At 40.5% G+C, this 19,489-nt stretch overlaps 1 protein-coding gene across 1 annotated transcript; it reads right to left on the bottom strand.

The window, feature by feature from the left end:
* Nucleotides 1-16,273: 16,273 nt before the first annotated feature.
* On the bottom strand, nt 16,274-18,946 carry sod1 (superoxide dismutase 1, soluble). Its single transcript, XM_034202045.1, has 5 exons — nt 18,806-18,946; nt 17,593-17,689; nt 17,364-17,433; nt 16,736-16,853; nt 16,274-16,636 (listed from the first exon to the last, which is right to left on the bottom strand). Exons 1-5 carry the CDS (start codon nt 18,875-18,877, stop codon nt 16,529-16,531), a joined length of 465 nt encoding a protein of 154 aa, XP_034057936.1. The 5' UTR covers nt 18,878-18,946; the 3' UTR covers nt 16,274-16,528.
* Nucleotides 18,947-19,489: the final 543 nt, after the last annotated feature.

Raw genomic sequence — 19,489 nt, forward strand, 5'->3', positions numbered from 1 at the left:
ATATGAATCCCATTTTAAATCATATGTGACATCTATGTGATAAACTAAAGATTGAATATGGGAACAAACACCATTGAATACATGTATTGGCTTTCTTAAGCTTTTTCTCATCATAACATTCTATAAATGTCTAGGTAACAGAAGCTTAAAGCATATTGGTACTGTACTTGTCAGACAGCGCTGTAACATCACAGCTTTTAACACAACCGCTGCTGAATCTAGAGTTTCCGCCACTTCAGCTAAAAGTTGACAGCGCCAGCATAAAACAGGCGAGGAGGAGAAAAATGGGAGATGAGGTTAAGAGGTTGAGTGTGGGAAAAGGAGGGGAGGAGAGGGAAGAATGGATTAAAGCATCTGAAGGTATAGTGGCTGATGGCTGCTCCCACAGGACCGACGGGAGGAATAATCCCACCAAATGGAAGAGTTTAACGGTTATCACCCACTGAGAGAGACACACAGAGACACACAGACACACACAGACACACACAGAGACACACAGAAACACACACACACACAGACACACACAGAGACACACAGAAACACACAGAGACACACAGAGACACACAGAGACACACACAGACACACACAGACACACACAGACACACAGACACACACAGAGACACACAGAGACACACAGAGACACACAGAAACACACAGAGACACACAGAGACACACAGACACACACAGAGACACACAGAGACACGCAGAGACACACAGAGACACACAGAGACACACAGAAACACACAGAGCACACACAGAGACACACACAGAGACACACAGAAACACACAGAGACACACAGAAACACACACAGACACACAGACACACAGACACACACAGAGACACACAGAGACACACAGAAACACACAGACACACAGAGACACACAGAGACACACAGAGACACACAGAAACACACAGACACACACAGAAACACACAGAGACACACAGACACACACATACACACACAGACACACAGAGACACACACAGACACACAGAGACACACAGAAACACACAGAGACACACAGAGACACACAGAGACACACAGAAACACACAGAGACACACAGAAACACACAGACACACACACAGACACAGACACACACAGACACACACAGAGACACACAGAGACACACAGAAACACACAGAGACACACAGACACACACAGAGACACACAGAGACACACAGAAACACACAGAGACACACAGAGACACACAGAAACACACACAGACACACAGAGACACACAGAGACACACAGAGACACACAGAAACACACAGACACACACAGAGACACACAGAGACACACAGAAACACACAGAGACACACAGAGAACACACAGAGACACACAGACACACAGACACACACAGACACACACAGACACACAGACACACAGAGACACACAGAAACACACAGAGACACACAGAAACACACAGAGACACACAGAGACACACAGAGACACACAGAGACACACAGAAACACACAGAGACACACAGAGACACACAGAGACACACAGAAACACACAGAGACACACACAGACACACAGAGACACACAGAGACACACAGAGACACACAGAGACACACAGAGACACACAGACACACACAGAGACACACAGAGACACACACAGACACACAGACACACACATACACACACAGACACACAGAGACACACACAGACACACAGAGACACACAGAAACACACAGAGACACACAGAAACACACAGAGACACACAGAAACACACAGAGACACACAGACACACACACAGACACACAGACACACACAGACACACACAGAGACACACAGACACACACAGAGACACACAGAGACACACAGAAACACACAGAGACACACAGACACACACACAGACACACACACAGACACACAGACACACACAGAGACACACAGACACACACAGACACACACAGAGACACACAGAGACACACAGAAACACACAGAGACACACAGACACACACAGACACACAGAAACACACAGAGACACACAGAGACACACAGAAAACACACAGAGACACACAGAGACACACAGAAACACACAGAAACACACAGAGACACACAGAGACACACAGAGACACACAGAGACACACAGAAACACACAGAGACACACACAGAGACACACACAGAGACACACACAGACACACACACAGACACACACATACACACACATACACACACAGACACACAGAGACACACACAGAGACACACAGAGACACACAGAAACACACAGTCTTGCATAGACCAGCACATTCACACAAATATTACACACTATGTTCAATTTTAAATACTTATGAATTGCATAAGGCAGGACCATGATTGGATGGCCTACACACACCATTTGGATTGCAGTAATGGACTTTTGAAAACTATGCAGATAATAAATAATATATTATATTTTAGGCGCCTTTCATGACACCCAAGGACACCATACACAGTTTGTTAAAAATGCTAAGAGGCAACAGAGCATGATAAAAGCACAAACAGGAAATCATGGAGGAGACGATCAAAGTGGAGAAAAATGAATAGATAGATGGTGAACTATTTAAAAAAGAATGCGGTGAAAATACCAAAATCAAAATGCATGAGCTAATAACTTTGCACAGTCAATTTAAATTCAGTTACGTTTTCGACCATACCTTTCATTTCATTTTATTTGTATTTGTTCATGGTATGCAAAACTTAATGTATAATAATTGTTAACAAAACATGTCTCTGAAAACATACCATTGGCCGAAAAGGAGCAGGAAGAAGAAAAACATCTTATATTACCTGCGCCTTTCAAAAACAAAAATTCATATTTCTTATTCATAGCCAAACATTTTAGGATAAAAAGTGAAACACAAAAATATTTTTAAAAAATACTTACTTCCCACTTGACAGTTAACGGAAAGAAAAAAAAACACCAAAACATCTAATGTATAAGGAAAAAGAAAAGTGCAACACCATCATTTGAGAAGGTGGAAAGTGGAGAAGGTGGAAAGTGGAGAAGGTGGAAAGTGGAGAAGGTGGAAAGTGGAGAAGGTGGAAAGTGGAGAAGGTGGAAAGTGGCGCATAATAATAATAATAATAATAATAATAATAATAATAATAATAATAATAATAATAATAATAATAACAACAATGGGACCTGCAAATAACGAACAGACATCACATCAAAGACATCAACAATATTTACCAATGCAGGACCAGAGTACGACTTATTCACATTCTGCTTCATATAGTCCCATTTTTCTTAATTTATACAATTTCTTTAACTGAAAAATACATATCCAATTCTTTAGATCCTTCTGTTGAGAATTATAAGATATAAGAACATGTCTGTTGACTACACTGAAATACAACCAAAACCCAGCCTTGTTAAATGGTTCAGACTGCAGCAGTGGAGGATGTTATGCAGCGGTGTCCTCACCTGACACCCCGCTGCACCCTCCGTCTCAGAGGCTTTCTACATCAGCAGATCCAAGGACAAAGCTGCTCTGCTGAAAAACAACTAAACCAAAACAAGACGGAGTGTTTTGCTGTTCTCCTGTCTCTGTGGCAGACTCTTACCCATCAGTGCTTTGATGGCTTGATACTGTGTTCGCAAGTAGGCTCCGATACTTAGAAGCACAAACAAGCCGGAGAGAGGCCGACAACAGGAGGCAGAGAGGAGGGGATGTTGGTGAGACTGTGAGATGCTGCCAAGCTGGTGAAGGGTTTGAGTTCAGTGAACCCCACAAAGCCTCAGGACCATTTTACATAAACAGACAATAGTGTCCCCTACTTCTTCCTGGAGATGCCATCCTTTATACAAAAAATATGGCTTGCACTATTTACCTACTTACTTGAAAGTACTAATCCCAAATCTTATAATAATGTTTTTGTTTACTCATCTTGACATAAAACACATATTGTGCAATAATTGTAAATATTTTCTGAACTTTATTGGTTTTCTAAAACTCTAATTTCATTCAATTGTTGATTGTGTTTTCAATTACATGTTTAATGTAATCATTTATTGTGTCATTACGTGCTACCATCATTATTATTGACGTGACACAAGTGATCATAATATTTTGCATTAGCTAAATAGCTTTTTCTGTAATGATTATGGCTTTTGAACAATCCATCCGGACCGGTATTGAACTAGTGGATTAGTGAATAGATCTTCAGTTAGTGGATCAAAAGGGATGGTGTCTCAATTATGCACCATCATAAATACAGAGGATGTCCGTACAACACACACACAGATATCCATAGCACTGGGTCATAAAGGGAGAATAGATTTGACCTTTTGGCGGGTGAGGTGAAGCAGAACAACGCGGTTCCTCATCTCATTAAACCAAAACTGTTTATTCCTCTTTAGGTACTGGTTCTTGTTTCCTGTATTACTCACAAACGGCCCCTCCTGGTATCCTCTTCCCTTATTCTTGTTTTTAACTGATTAATTGACATGTGAACTGAAGCATGAAACTGGCTTCATGGTCACAGTTAATGAGCAGCTATTGGTTCTTCTTCTTCTTCTTCTTCTTCTTCTTCTTCTTCTTCTTCTTCTTCTTCTTCTTCTTCTTCTTCTTCTTCTTCTTCTTCTTCTTCTTCTTCTTCTTCTTCTTCTTTCGTGTAATGTCAGAGGTTCAACTCGGTGTCGTGTAGCCATGCCCGCATCTCTGGTCCTAAGTCGAAGAGGCTGGCTTCCGAGGGTGGTCTATATAAAGGGCAGGTGGTTATTATATGTTCGGCAGTCTGTTCAGGGTCACCGCACTCGCATGCAGCACTGTCTGCCAGGCCCCACTTCTTCATTGATGTTTTGAAGCGACCGACCCCAGTTCGTAGACGGTTTAGTCTGGTCCATTGCCGGCGTGGTAGGTCGTCTCCTCCTATGGCGCCATCTCCTGGGTCCCAGATGTAGCGATGGATACGGGAGGGCCCGGCTAGCTCCCACTCCTGCCTCCAAGCAGCCGCCAACCATGCATCTCTGGAGAGGTCCTCAGAGGTGGAATTGAGAATCTCTTGTGCTGCCTTGTTGAAGGGGAGGCGGGACTTGAGCCTACTTAGAGGCGCTGCTCTTGTTGTCGTGTTATGCAGGATGTGCGAGGGTGGCAGCCTCCCGTCGGAGGCCGCCCGGAGCTATTCCCGCGAGGACTGGCAAGAGGGACACAGGGGTAGGCTTCAAGCATCCAGTTATAATCCTGAGGGCGTTGTTGATGACCACGTCAACCTTACTTGCGTGAGGGCTTCTGCTTCAGGCTGGGGCGCAGTATTCCTTATAAAGCATGTCAATAAGTGGTAGAAAAAAGCCACATGCAAGCACCAGTGTCCTAAGGCACCACTGACCAAACGTTACCCTCTTATAATCCTTAGCAAATGTTTCAATGATCACCAAAGCCCTGCCTATACAATTGTTGTTTTAAGTGAGGGATTTTAAAAGGGATCTCTTCATCTAGAATTACTAGTGCTACACACGATCAGCTTTTCATTTGTCATTAACCAGTTCAAGAGGAAATACAAAGAAATTATTTTCTCGAGGTACAGGGATGGGGAAAGTGTATGTGTATATGTGTATATGTGTGAGTATGTAGGTGTGTATATGTGCATATATGTATATGTGTGTGTGTGTGTGTGTGTGTGTGTGTGTGTGTGTGTGTGTGTGTGTGTGTGTGTGTGTGTGTGTGTGTGTGTGTGTGTGTATGTATGTATGTGTGTATGTACATGTGTATATGTATATATGTCAATCAACAGGTAAAGCAGATTAATAATAATAATAATAACAATAATAATTAATAATAATGATAATTATTGCAGATTATAGATTATAAATAAATCATTTAGGGACAAGGGGGTGAGATTAAATACATTAGACTTCTTCTCACTCCTTTTCGAACACTAGATGTGGGACTGTTTATGTTGCTAATGCTGTTGTTGTTGTTGTAAATGTTATTTTTTGTTTTGATTTCTCTTACATGACTATGCACTGCAAAAAAAATGTTGTTTTGTAATTATTTATTTTACTTGTTCGAAATAAAATGTATCAATCAATTTACCTTTAATCCACCTTCTCATGCCCTCAGTGTGTAAACTGAACACTCTTTCAACAGAAGTTGAAGCCAACAGGATGACGATGTTTGACTTTGAAAAACAGTATTGGCGAGAAATTTATTAAAAACAAAGAGATCCCATAAACAAAAGTATTTGAACTGTAATGAACTACAACAGTTACAAAAAAACTGGATTCACAAACATATAAACTTTCTGTCAAACTACTGTCAACATGTGTTCATGCCAGGAAGAGAGAAAACCTCACAGGTGACAGCACAGTCATTTATCTAGTCAAATACACAGTCAACAAGAGTTAAGGTAAAACAAGTCAAATATATTTAACAACTACTTAGAATAAAATATGTGTGTCTGTGTGCTTAGTCACAGATCCTACATGTGACAGTCAATATTTAAAATCAAACTGTTAGCACTATGAGCTGTGCCAGTAGGGGTTAACAACCAATTGAAACTGTGGTGGCAGAGTAATCCCTCTCACTTTAATCCTCTCTCTATAATTGCAGGTGTTAATGTATCACCTCCTCTGGCAACACCACTCTAATTAAAACAGGTTAATTTCTGTCCAGGAGTTAACATAACTGAGGGCATCGCAAGTAATTAATATGATAACTTTAAACACCGGTAATAGGAGCACATGTTCTCACACACACACACACACACACACACACCTGACAAGCTGTGAGGAATGGCCACCAACATCTGGCGGAGAACAAAGAGCTGGCTTAGCAGGAAACATAAATACAGTATCCAGTCGTATTAAAGATAATTACACATTACCGTAGTATGGTGTGCAAACGTAACAAAACTGAAACTAAAACTTTGATTCTGCGCACACAGTACACCAGGGCTATTCAACTAGTTTGGAATGGGGCCGGTTGATGAAAATGATCCAAAGCAAGGGGGCGGGAAAAAGATGGCTTGAAATATGAGCAATCATATTAAGTGCTTTAGATACAGTAAATACTACAACAGCATAGTGGAGTGCATATATTGTGTTTAATTAAATCAAACAACATAGCCCCAAGGCCTTTATAGATCTAAATGGCATGTTCAGAACTCAGTAGGCTTACATGTGAAGCTAATTTAACCATCAACACCATTTCATTTGATTGAATTTAGGTGAAATTATAAGTAGCTAGTAGGTGGGTTCGAAACCCGAGCCCGCCGAAGTTTTCAGGCAATGTCTTCCCCCCTATCTCTCAATGTAACACCCTCTCTGGAATAAAGGCACTCTGGCACAAAACAAATATTTTAAAAAATATATTAAAAAAAATACATATAAAAATAAAAAGTAGATTACTTTTTAACATTATACTCAAAGGGCCAGTAAATATCACCCCGGGGCCGGATTTGTCCCGCGGGCCACCAATTGAATGGCCCTGCAGTAGAGATTAAGGGGACTTGCTCTGATTGGTCACTATTTATCGTCAGGGTACCTTTCGGGTACAGAACTGGAAAAGGGGAGGAAATATGAATCCAAAGATTGTTCCACTTATCAATTCATAAAATTAAAGGAGATCAATAGCTTTAATTCAGTGAGGGTGTGCTGATTGTTTTTGCGTTTCATGTTGATCAGTAAGAACACCTTTCGGTTTTGAACATGTCCATTTGTGTTCAGGGACAATGCGAAATACATTTTTGAGTAGGTGTAACTCGTGTCTTCTGTATAGAGTTCAGATTACTTTCCAAAATCTTTCCACAAGTAGATGAATCATTTAGCAAAATACGGAGTGAGCTGTATAATTTTAGGCTGGTTGATTCAAAAGTATGCAAAATATGCGCATATTAGCACGGTAATTTCCCCCTTCATCTCAGAGAGTGTGGGGGTCAGGGACCAGGCTCTCTCCATTATCTGTGATGGACAGCAAGGAGAACAAAAAAGAGCTAAATAAAATATAAACGAGAGGACACTCTGAGGGGAAGATCCCTGTTAGTGTGGCCATACACTATGAAGAATTGATATTCTCTGTGATTTGAATAAGAGTATTAGTGAGCCTCTCTTCCGCTTTCACTGTTTTTCTTCCTTCCCCCAGTCTTCCCTCCTTCCCTCACATGAGACGATGGTAGTGGTCTTCGTTCTGCTGGGAACCGCAGAACACTTCACACCTGAGCAGCACATCTCACACTTACATATGAGAGTCTTAAATTGAAAACTCCCAAACACACACACACACATGCACAGTGCACTGTAGCAGCTCTCAAGAGAGAAAATAATCACAAAAGCATGAAAACCTCTTGGTGTGCCTATACAGAGGTCACCTTACAGAGAAGATATGTGAAAAACAAACTAGCTATCAGTTAGTGTGAGTAAAGATTGAGTCGTCCTCATGGTTCAAAGATGGCTCCCTGAACAGAACGTACTGTATCTATAGACTGGGACACACCCTTTCCTAATTCCTACTCCTCCCAATAATTAAAGCTGACGACGTTTGGCCAACTGGTTCCTTTTCTTTCAATCTTGTTCACTACTTCCTCTTTCTGTCACTCCCTAAATATTTGCTTTGATATCATTCGTAAGGGGAATAGATTTACATACCGGCATCCAGAGCCTGTGTGCCGGGGAAATCTGCATGAACAGACTCTAGGGAACAAAGAGGAGGGGGAGAGGAGAGAGGCAGGTGATTTAAAACACAGCTCGTCATACAAAGGTCTTAATCACGATGATTGTATCGTATTAATATTGCTCCAACTAAAACATAATCTGTTCATTATTTAACAGCATGGCTCTGGGCAAAACAATGTTGTTCCACATTTGGTCCAGGATGAAATACGGTTGTATCGGTTGCCAAAGAAATTGTGTTTTGGTCATCAGTGTAACCCAAAATATAAATCCTTTGACTCAAGTACTCCTGACTTCTCTCCAAGCGCCACCATCAAGTCCAATTTCTGATTTAAAACTACTGCGGTTTATGACCAATAACCTTCAGAACTAAAGCCATTCAAGCTCAACTGTACTTTGTGTTTTGTGCCGATAATCAAAAGTTAGCATTCACACTAAGGTAGATCGTGACCCTGGTAAACACAACACCTATTGACATGTACGAACTGTCATTATGATTATCTTAGCTAAAGTACTGTCTCTCAGTGTGGCTGTATATTCTCAATCTTTTTATATGTTTAGTTGATTATTATAGAGATCACTATTTGCCTATTCCAAAGGTTTACATAAAGAATAATGTAAAATCCAGAATATTACCAGCATTGACCGTTCAGTACAGACTAGGGATGCATACCGGTATCCGGTATTACCGAAATACTGGTTACTGGTGGCTACGGTATACCGTACCGAAATCAGATCCGGTTTCGATACTTTAAAAAAAAAAAAAAATTTTAATTTAATTTTAAAAGTGAGTCCGTGGCCCGTGATGGCGGGTGTTATAGATTAGATTGCATAATCGTTTTTCTTCATATTTTATGTATTTTTCATTGTTTGTTCAATACTAGAAAGGTTAAAGTCCCACAAATGAACTGCAATGGGATTTGTTTTCTCTCACCAGTGAAGGCAAATGTTGATTTTAAAGATGAGATTTGTTTGTTTGTGCAATGCCGAGATCTCATGACCTTTATTCTATTATGTATTTGTTCTCTAGTCGAATCTCAGGTTTAACATTAATTATAACGGTGCTATAACGGTCTGTTTGCATTGACAAGATGTGCTATTCACGTGGCACACCTGATGGCGGGTGTTATAAAAGATATTCCATAATCGGTTTTCTTCATATTTTTTATGTATTTTTCATTGTTTGTTCAGTACTAAAAGGTCCAAGAAGTCCCACAATTGAATTGAATATTCATTTGACATGTTAACTATATCGTAAAGCGCTTCATGGGAGTAATTGTGGGATGATACATTTTCAAAGTATCACGATATGTATCGGTTGAGTATCGGTATCGTTCAGTGGTATCGGTATCGGTATCGTAAAAAAGTCAACGATATGCATCCCTAGTACAGACGCATCTTTGGAATATCACACGTCAGCATTGGGCAAGCTCCTCAGATGGAAAACATTCAATGACGCCCGTTTCCTTCCTTCCTATCAAGCAGCAATCTTTCTAAACAGTGTTGATAATGCAGCAGTCACTCACCCAAGAAAAAAAAGGCACTTTTTTTGAGTAAAAGTGAGAGTTATGGTCATGCCTTGTTTGGAGGTCAGTGAGTTCAGAGGTCAGACCCCTAGACTGCTGTTTGACCATGGAGGAGAGGGGGGGTTGTAATGTGTTAAATGGGCCTTTGAATCCCTCCGGAGTCATCTCTACACCCAGCTCCCTGCTACAGCCTGCTGAGGATACTGGACCGGTTTCACACACATAATACATAATCCAAACACTTGAATATTGTATACTTTCTTACTCAAACTGCGCCTATTGAGAGATGGAGAGTGTAAAATATTGTAAGTAGTAAAAATGCAACAGAGGTTAAAATGATCAGCGGAAAAGAGAGATTATATGTCAATTTAAAGGTCACCTATCATGCTATTTTTAGGCAATAGCATAGGTCTCAGCTATATAAAAATATATAAAAAACATGTCTATGAAGTGTTTTGCTCAAAATACCAAACAGATCACCCATTCTAGCCATGCCTCATATCCCTCTATTTCACTTCTAAAACAGTATGGAGCTCAAAGGCTTTCTCTCTTGCCGATACCACAAGGTGAGTTCCTTTTTATTTCCTGCTTCTTCACACACATGCTCTCCAGTACAGGTTAGCTCTGAGCAGGGGTGGACTGGGACTAAAAATCAGCCCCGGACTCTCGACCGGCCCATATGTCTAGTAAATTGTCAACGGGGGGGGGGTGCTAGTGACATATCCGACCGGCAGGGGCGGTTCTATGGGGGGGCCAGTGCCCCCTAACACTGCCCTCTGACCCCCATGTGGCCCCCCTAAAAGTGAAAAAAATGTATAATTTTTTACACGATTTATTGAATGACGGAATAGGCGGAACTAACGTTATTCGTCATTCTAGTCGGACCCATTCGAGCGGTGCACTCAGGACCCATTAGAGCGGTGCACTCACTTTTACTGTCCGGCTGAAGCGCGCGAAAAACAAACACTTTTCATCTTGGATTATCAGAGGCTGTTGCATCCAAGAAAGACTGATTGAAACCTACGTTTCGAGAGACTACCACGATAATTAAAGGTGAGTTAAATTATTGTATCCGTGTAATTGTAGATGTAAAGTAGAGATGTAACTGTTCATTGCCTTTATTTTTATATAAATATGATATGGTGTTAGTGCAAACATTTTACTATAACTTAAGCTGAAGCTAACTATAAGATATATCTGAAATAAATAAGTGTACTGAAACAAATACCAATAACTGTATTGCATTGTTTTCTTATGCGCAATTACTTCATACTTTCTAGTTCTCTTTTTCGTCCTGCATTTATTGTGCCCCCCTCAGAAAATAACGGGCCCCCCAGTGGCCCCCCCAGTCAAATTGGTCTAGAACCGCCACTGCCGACCGGCCCACATCGTCCGACTGGCCCACTTCGGCACCGGCCCATCGGGATTCGTCCCGATGGGCAGTCCACCACTGGCTCTGAGTGTTAGCGATGCTAATGTATACACCGACCATATTACGTCCAAAACAGTCGGGCATTGTTTCTGATAGCAACTTTCTGATAGGGCCGTGGGTCCACATGTCCGATATTATGCCATATTGGACGCAAATCTGGATCAGCTCCGTTGTACCCCCGTTTTTAGAGATTTGGGTACGGAGGAAAAAAGAGAGGGTTTTATCTTCTGACGCTGCGTGAGTTCCCTGACACACCATGGACACATATTTATGTATAAAAGACGTTTTGCATGATGGGTAACCTTTAAAGAGCAACAGGGTGTTCAGGGGGTCGATTCTCATGATCACATGACACACCGCTGAGGGGTCAGAGGTTAGGTCATGGGGGTCTTGTAATTAGCCTGTCTACCAACCAACCATGTCTCATAGGAAAGGTACCATTTATGGCATCTCACCCCTGACCTATAGCTCCTAGTCTCTAAAATATCCCCACGAAGTCAGTGGTACACGGTGTACCGGAAAGTGAATACCAACCAATACCTCAATAGGATCATTCAGTCTACAGTTTCCTGTGTTCACACAAATCTGTGTTAACACAATTACACCTGAAACGATTGGTTGATTCGTTGTTAATTTCATCAACATCTATTTTTATAATCAATTCATTGTTTCAAGGGCAATTCAGTATTGCTCTCTCAGGACATTGGGGGGAAATATAGACATATTTTAGTGCCTAGTATGGGTCACTTCCACTCTTGAGAGTATCTTTCATCAGAAGAAAAAAACAATAAAACACTACTAATACAACTAAAAACAATCCTTCTGCCTGCTTAATGGCTGTCATTTAATTCCAACCCTGATCTGACAGCAGTTTTCCCTCAAACACATCTGTTAGGGGAAAAAGTGGAAGAATATTCCACCTCAGATAAATCATTAGAGGTTGAAAGTGGGTGTGAACGTATTATGTATAGCATGCAGCTGTTTAACAAGTAAAAGCCTGTGCAGAGTGTTCAGCTGGAGTGCTCCATACATCTACTGTTGAAGCCCTCGGGGGCAGCGACAGAAGCTTGCTTCAGAAATGTGACCACACTGGTTCTTGTCAGCAGTGCTTCAGAGCGCAAAGCTGGATGCCTATGGAGAGAAAATAGAACACAGCCCTGTATATGCTCGTAGACAACTAACAGAGGCACATAGAGACAGAAAAACACACACACTCACAAACTAGTAAATGTGTTTCTCTCCATTTATGTAACTTGTTTGAAAAGTAGAACCTTGACCTCTGAATCACCTTTCAGTGAACACCAGAGCGACAGACCTGCCACCTCCAAGTGTGACTGTGTTCATGTGGGTGTTGGATATCAGTTAATTGCAGGGCATGTTCCCCTTTCTTTTAATCTGATGCGCACACACACAAAGTTAATAATAGGGCTGAACCCTGCAAGACTGGTTCATCTCTGCTTTATTGTAATGGGTAAAAGGAATACACCTTAAGCTTTACCTTTCACCTGAGAGCTTGCTGTTGAGATGCACTGACAGTTTGGCTCCAAGCCTTACATAATGGCTTGTTTTGTTTGTGTTAGTTCATTCTAGGGTTAAACTAAATGTGAAGGTGTGCTGTGATGGTAAAAGGCTGGTAGGCAGATGGTTCTGTGGGAATGCTTCTTCTCAATATCTTGAATAAATGTTTTCTATTAAAAAAAACGAAATACTGAGGCACTACCAGAATTAGTTCAACCTTAACATTTTTTACCTGCGAATTGACTCTGTTGTGGGCAAAATTATAAATCTTACTAAACAGTGTCTATCACATACTTAAATAGGGATATACTGAATACTCAAAAGTCAGATATTAAATTCACGGATGACCTTTTCACCTGATGTTCTATCAGCTACATATTACTAGTCTTAAGTCTTTTTCATTGTATTTTTTTCAATGCTTTTATACCAAGCTGTGTTGGACTCTCCTGCTGTCACAGCTTCTCTCCCTCACTGTCAGCATCATCGGTAAGTCTCTATTATTCATCACCTTCACTCCCGGGCTATTTATACCAGCTTTTACAGTCAGTCTGTCTTTCCGCTCTGCTGGCTGCATCTGTCTACACTAATACAGCTATTTCACCGTGTATCTGCAGTTTTGGGCAGCCTATAAGTTCTAGGCCTGGAATAAAATCACAGGTGCCTCAAGCACAGTGGAAAGATATATGCAAACACTCGGTTCCATGCATAAAGGCTAATACATTCCGATACATCAAACCAAGACACTATGTTTTTCTCTGTAAAATGTTAGTTAACATTATAGTGCAATAACCCTTAAAATCATCAATTACCCTGATGAATAACACCTGTGACTTTCAGTGAAAAAAACTACTGGTGTTCATTTTACAAATCAATAAGTTATGGTTCACTGTTTTTTATTCAACAATGGCACCGACTGCTGCCTGACTGCCTTTGAATCTGAATTAAGAGCAGATGATTTACTGAAAGCAGAGAAAGACACATCCTATGTGCTAATAGATTTCCACGCATATGCGATTATTCCTCTGAGCGCTTTCAGAGCTAAACATGTAATATATGAATTTAAACTGCACACAACTCAGCTGCTTGCATCAGTATTGCCCTCTGAGGTATTAAACACATTGAATGCCGTCCAATATCTCATTTCCCCAGGGAAAAGAGCAGAGAGTGCCAAGTCACTTCACATGGGAGCATCCGCCATTCAGAAGCAAATCTTTCAGAGAATGTCATTTCTGCATGCCATGTGCAGGCAATATGTAGGAAGGGATGTGTAGCTGTATGGAGAGGGGGGGGTGTTACTGTGTGTGTGCTGGTCATTGCAAGGCACAGCTGTTCAGTTTAATATCATGGATGTAGACCAAGATTCCAATTTCAAGCCAAAAGGTCTGATCACAAACTGTTATTTATATTTCAGGAGGCCCTGGCCAGCCTGAGATGTTCCTGAAATGTAATGTTTTTATGTAAGCGCAACAGTAATCAATAATTAAAAAGTAATAATAGTTTCCAGTGCAGAGTAGTAACGCCTGGGTGTGCTGTGATGACAAAAAACTATTTCAGAAGCAATAAATGTCTACAGCAACTGGTAGACATGGCACACACCTACAAGGTTATGGTTAGCAAAATATCCCAAGAATATGTTTCTTTAATCGTGATGGAGAAGAGAGTGTGATCTGTTTATTCTGTGATGGTCCATCAGACCTGTTATTACAATATACGTTTTCAAAACTAGCATTGCCCTCTAGAGGACGATGCAGCATAATACAGTCCAGATAAAAGCTCATAATGTTGTTGCTACCAGGAGGTCCCAGAAACTCCCTGCCTCAGAAACTAGGGCTAGATTCAGTAACATGCATCATTAAAAAATCTACTAAAACTTACTTATATTTCATGCCATTTACGTATTTGTATTTGATTGCCTTTGGAACCGTTTCATTAGGCCAACATGTGCAGGGTACATAACCGAGTTTTGTGTTGGATCTGTATTGAGAAAAATGTGTCTTACAACATTTCTAACATTTGTTTCTTACCTGTACCCCGCCATGTTCTCCACTGCGCAGCATGATGACATCTATCATCGGCGGCCTCACGTGAACTCAGCCATAATCTAATGAAGTGTCTGTAGAATTGTAAATTAGGCATTGCATTTCAAGCGTTCATTGTCAGCACATGGGACCTCACTTTAAAATTAATTGTGCTTTTCATTGTTCATTCAATTTTACTAGAAATTCAACTACGTGTATTTTCAATTACTTGCTAGTGTTAGCCAAGTAATTGAAAAAAGTACCTATCACTCACTGGGGAAGTAGTGCAAATACTGGACACTAATGTTACAATGTTCCATATGAATAGGCAGGCCTAGTCCAGGTGTATTTACTACACAAAATGAAAGGCAGTTTTAAATAGCAGCTAACCAACACACACACAAAACGGTGAAGAGCTAGCAGCTAAGTAGGTTTAACAAAATGTATACATGTGCAAAAGCTAACACGATTTACCTGAAACAAGTAATCCTCCGGTTTTTAATATTTCTAGACCGCCCTCTGTATAACATGTCAAGACCGGTGTTAAACCCATTTAATCCTTCTGAGAAACGGGTACTTTACTGAGCTTTGAGGTGGGTCGCACCGACTAAAACCTGCCTCAAGGTTTCCGTCAGATACATGTGCACAGTCCACCAAACATGGCTACATCAAGTACTTCGTTATACCATGCTGCGGGTATGTTTTTAGGCTTGTGTGTGGCAGTGATATAATATATAGCTTAGTTTTGCAAAAGTGCCTTGTAAGCACATGAACTGAATATATGGTGTTAGGTCAAGACAGGGCTGCAATTAAATAATGCATAATATGTTGTTGGTTTTTTTAGAGTAAATTCACATAACAAATGTGTGTAATGAAATTACACAAAGCAAATGAAGGCCACAAGAATACATTTTCCTATCACTAAACTATATCAAAAGCTAACCAACAGGTGTAACTACTAATGACACCAACGATAATTCAGCTGGGTCAGCCAATCCATTGAGAAAGCATAGCATGGCCCAGGGCTAGCTCACTTAAAACGGCTCGCCCATGTTTTTATTAATAGTTACACCTTTAATCAACCAGACTGTCAACTTTATAGTTGTTGTACGGACAGTCAAGTATCTACACACACACATCTCAAACTGGAGGAATTAATACACATGATCCAGATAAACCGACCAACTTTGTAAATATATTTTTATTACTTGTGAGTTACCAATTCTTTGGGACCACAACTTATGACATATAAACCCATACATACAATTGACATGAGGATGGGACATGGTTAAGCATGGCTTATCTATTCTCTTGATTGCTCAATAAAATACCACATCATATTGGAAAAGGTCAGACTGTCACATCGAGTAGCTATGTTGGTCTTTGTAAGTGCTATGGGAGAAATAGTTTTCAGTGCTGCATGTTTTGGCAAAGTGTTTACTGGGCGATGCCGATGACTCCACAGGCCAGACGTCCACCAGCATTGCCTGTCTTTAGACTCTCATCATTGCCTCCTTTTCCCAGGTCGTCGGCCTTCTCATGGATCTAATCACAGGACAGAAAGCTCAGTTAGAGAGGTTGTCATTATAAACAATTTAAAGCCTAGACAATTAAATCAAGGTGCCATAACGCTCTCTTCCTCACCACCATGGTTCTGCCAATAATAGAGTATTGGCCAGCAAGGGTGATCATCTTGTCCATGATGTCGAGCTTTGCAACATTATCAGCTGCAGCAGTCACATTCCCCAGGTCTCCAACATGCCTAAACACAAAATGTTATTACTTTAAAAAAACGGTTTTTTTAAAAGTAGGTTCAAGATTAAAAATATTGACCCTTCAGACAAATCAGTTCATCTCTACCTTTCCTGCTATGACAAGTCAAATAACAACTGACAAAAGGTCTTTGCTTTAAATATCTTTTGTAACCGAAGACTGTTTCATGCATGCTACAAACTACACCTATGGTTGATAATCTTTGTGCATTTAAAAACAAGATCAAATAGTTGCTCAGGATTTCTTTTTTTCCCCAACACTAGTTTTATTTTTTATAACAGAGTGATAATGATTTTATATTGTGGCAGTGGGTCTTCTATGCACGTCTTCCTCTCTCCCCTTGAATTTTGTTTGTAAGGTGAAAAAGTGAGACGTAAAGCTATGCTTGCAAAGCCAAGCTTTTCCACTAGTATAAATAGGACAGGGATAAGTAAAAATAATTTAATCATGCTTTGCAGAGTAATTATTCATTTTCTGGGAGAATAAAAAGAATCATTACCTATTTTCATCAGTAGGACCGGCATGAGTCTTGTTGTGGGGATTGAAGTGAGGGCCTGCACTGATGCACCCTGATGAAACGGAGAGAACGAGGGGGAAATAAAAAAACATTAACCACTTCTAATTTGTGTAGGTAAACTATTTACAGTCGTTTACCTGTTGTTGCATTAAGTTGGCAAGACCCGAAACTTCAGAAAACCTACGTATAAATAAAATCACCAGATGCTCACCGTTTGTATTGTCTCCAAAAGCATGGACATGGAAACCATGCTCACCAGGAGTAAGGCCTTTGATTTCTCCGGTCAGCTTCACAGGGGCTGAATCATTCTAACAGAGCAGGAGAACAAGAGGCATCAGGAGAATACAAACGACACAAAAGAGCCCTCAAATGCTGTCAAAGCCAAGAGGCTAGAAGGACATGAGGCTTTAGGTTGTTGCATTGAGTGTTTTGTTGATGTGTTTCTATCAGGCTGATGTCTGTTTCACTGTGAATGTCCATTTTGGCTTGTCCACGAGTCTTTGATAGAGACATAATGAACAAAATGTCTGCAGAAGAAGCTCTTTCTTACAGTCAATTGGTGTCATTATGTCTCATAACATCCGGAATATGTAAGATTAAGCACAGGATGGTTTGAGATAATGTTATAGTCAGTGCAATCCCCTCCCGTTGTCTTTGGGGTTAGGGTATATCACTTTAATCAACCCTTATACTCTAACCATGGTGGCCAAGCCCTGCTCTGTCAACGAAGGCTGGCAGTGACTCAGCAAAAATGTAATCGACGTCAGAGGACCAGCGTTTTCTTAGTAGTTTTAAAATGTGTCATTGATAGTACAGCTTTACGATGCAACTTTGCTTCTACTGCAAACAGAAGTGTGCGTGTGTAGTTCCGCTAGATAACGACATTAGTGTTAAAAACTAAAATGGCAAACGTTGGACTCATGCAACAGGCATTGTTAATAAGGTTACATGCGCTGTAGATCATTAACACAACACAGGCCTTAATACGTTCAAAGGTGGACTTTAATGACATGCTCTTGTGTTTGATGGTTATAAATAACTAGTAATTTCACTTTGTGCATGCATGGTTAACACGTGCAAGCCTACAAATAAGAAACGTTACGTTAAAGTAAGAGTTAGTTGTTGTGTGCACCTCCTTAACGTGTATGCATTGCGCAGGCTAATGTTGTCTGCATTGAATAATCGTGCGTAGTATGTATGTACATGTACAACCGATGCAAAATTAGCGATGGTTTGCTAAATCTAAACAGGTTTGACGTATTTTCAGTCAAACGTAGCTAGCTAGCAGTGTCTCTCCAGAAGACAGATGTACAGCATTTGAATGGAGAACTTAGCTAGCTTAGCATTCGCGTGCTTACAAATCCCGTTTTGTTCGACTATCTATAAAAACGTCTTCCCCTTAAAAACCACCTTGCATGGCTTACCTCCTGCTCGAAGAAGACAGTCCCGCTAGCCTCTCCAGCTCCTTTCAACACACACACCGCTTTTATAACCATGTTTGCAGTAGTTTCAAAGGACGCCAAGTTTCTATTGCTCCTGCTAGCTAAAGACAACCAACTGTTATAGTGTCAATATAGTGCGTCACGGGCGGGCCTAAAATACAGCCAATCAGAGTCGAATATAATTTAAAAGACACATTTTGATTGGTCGCTGACCAAGGAGCTAGTGTCCGGTGCAACGACACTTGAGCTGCCAATTAAGCAGGTCAACAAAAAATAAACTTATGATATACTACTTGCTTACGATATTGAATAATAATGAGGTTTCATCATGGGGAATGCTAGACTTTTTCTAGCAATGTAAGGTTTTACATTATAGTAAAAACATATTTCAATATATTTTGCTGCCGGCTAATATTTGCATACTGTTTGGCGACAGTGCATGTAGTTGTCAAATATTGAACACAAATATATTCCTTCATCATATCAGATTTCCCCAACCCATTACATTATTTATGCAGTAGTATCAATGTTTCATAAAGCTGTGGGGAAAGGCTGACAATTGGCCCATTTGAGGAAGAAAAAAGGTTGCATTGTTTCTGTCACAGAGCATGACTTTATGCTGGTTAGTACAACACTACATAACTAATGTAAATCCCTAATGGCTGG

The sequence above is a fragment of the Gymnodraco acuticeps genome, unplaced genomic scaffold (assembly GCF_902827175.1).
Source record: "Gymnodraco acuticeps unplaced genomic scaffold, fGymAcu1.1, whole genome shotgun sequence".
In the NCBI taxonomy this organism is placed as follows: domain Eukaryota; kingdom Metazoa; phylum Chordata; class Actinopteri; order Perciformes; family Bathydraconidae; genus Gymnodraco; species Gymnodraco acuticeps.

What these genes read in the sequence shown, in the direction of transcription:
- sod1 (XM_034202045.1), bottom strand. Translation starts at nt 18,877, where the DNA reads ATGGTTATAAAAGCGGTGTGTGTGTTGAAAGGAGCTGGAGAGGCTAGC. An exon ending in CTGTCTTCTTCGAGCAGGAG is followed by an intron (nt 17,690 to 18,805) that starts GTAAGCCATGCA and finishes CTGCTCTGTTAG; the next exon opens with AATGATTCAGCCCCTGTGAA. An exon ending in GGTCCTACTGATGAAAATAG is followed by an intron (nt 16,854 to 17,363) that starts GTAATGATTCTT and finishes TTTTGTGTTTAG; the next exon opens with GCATGTTGGAGACCTGGGGA.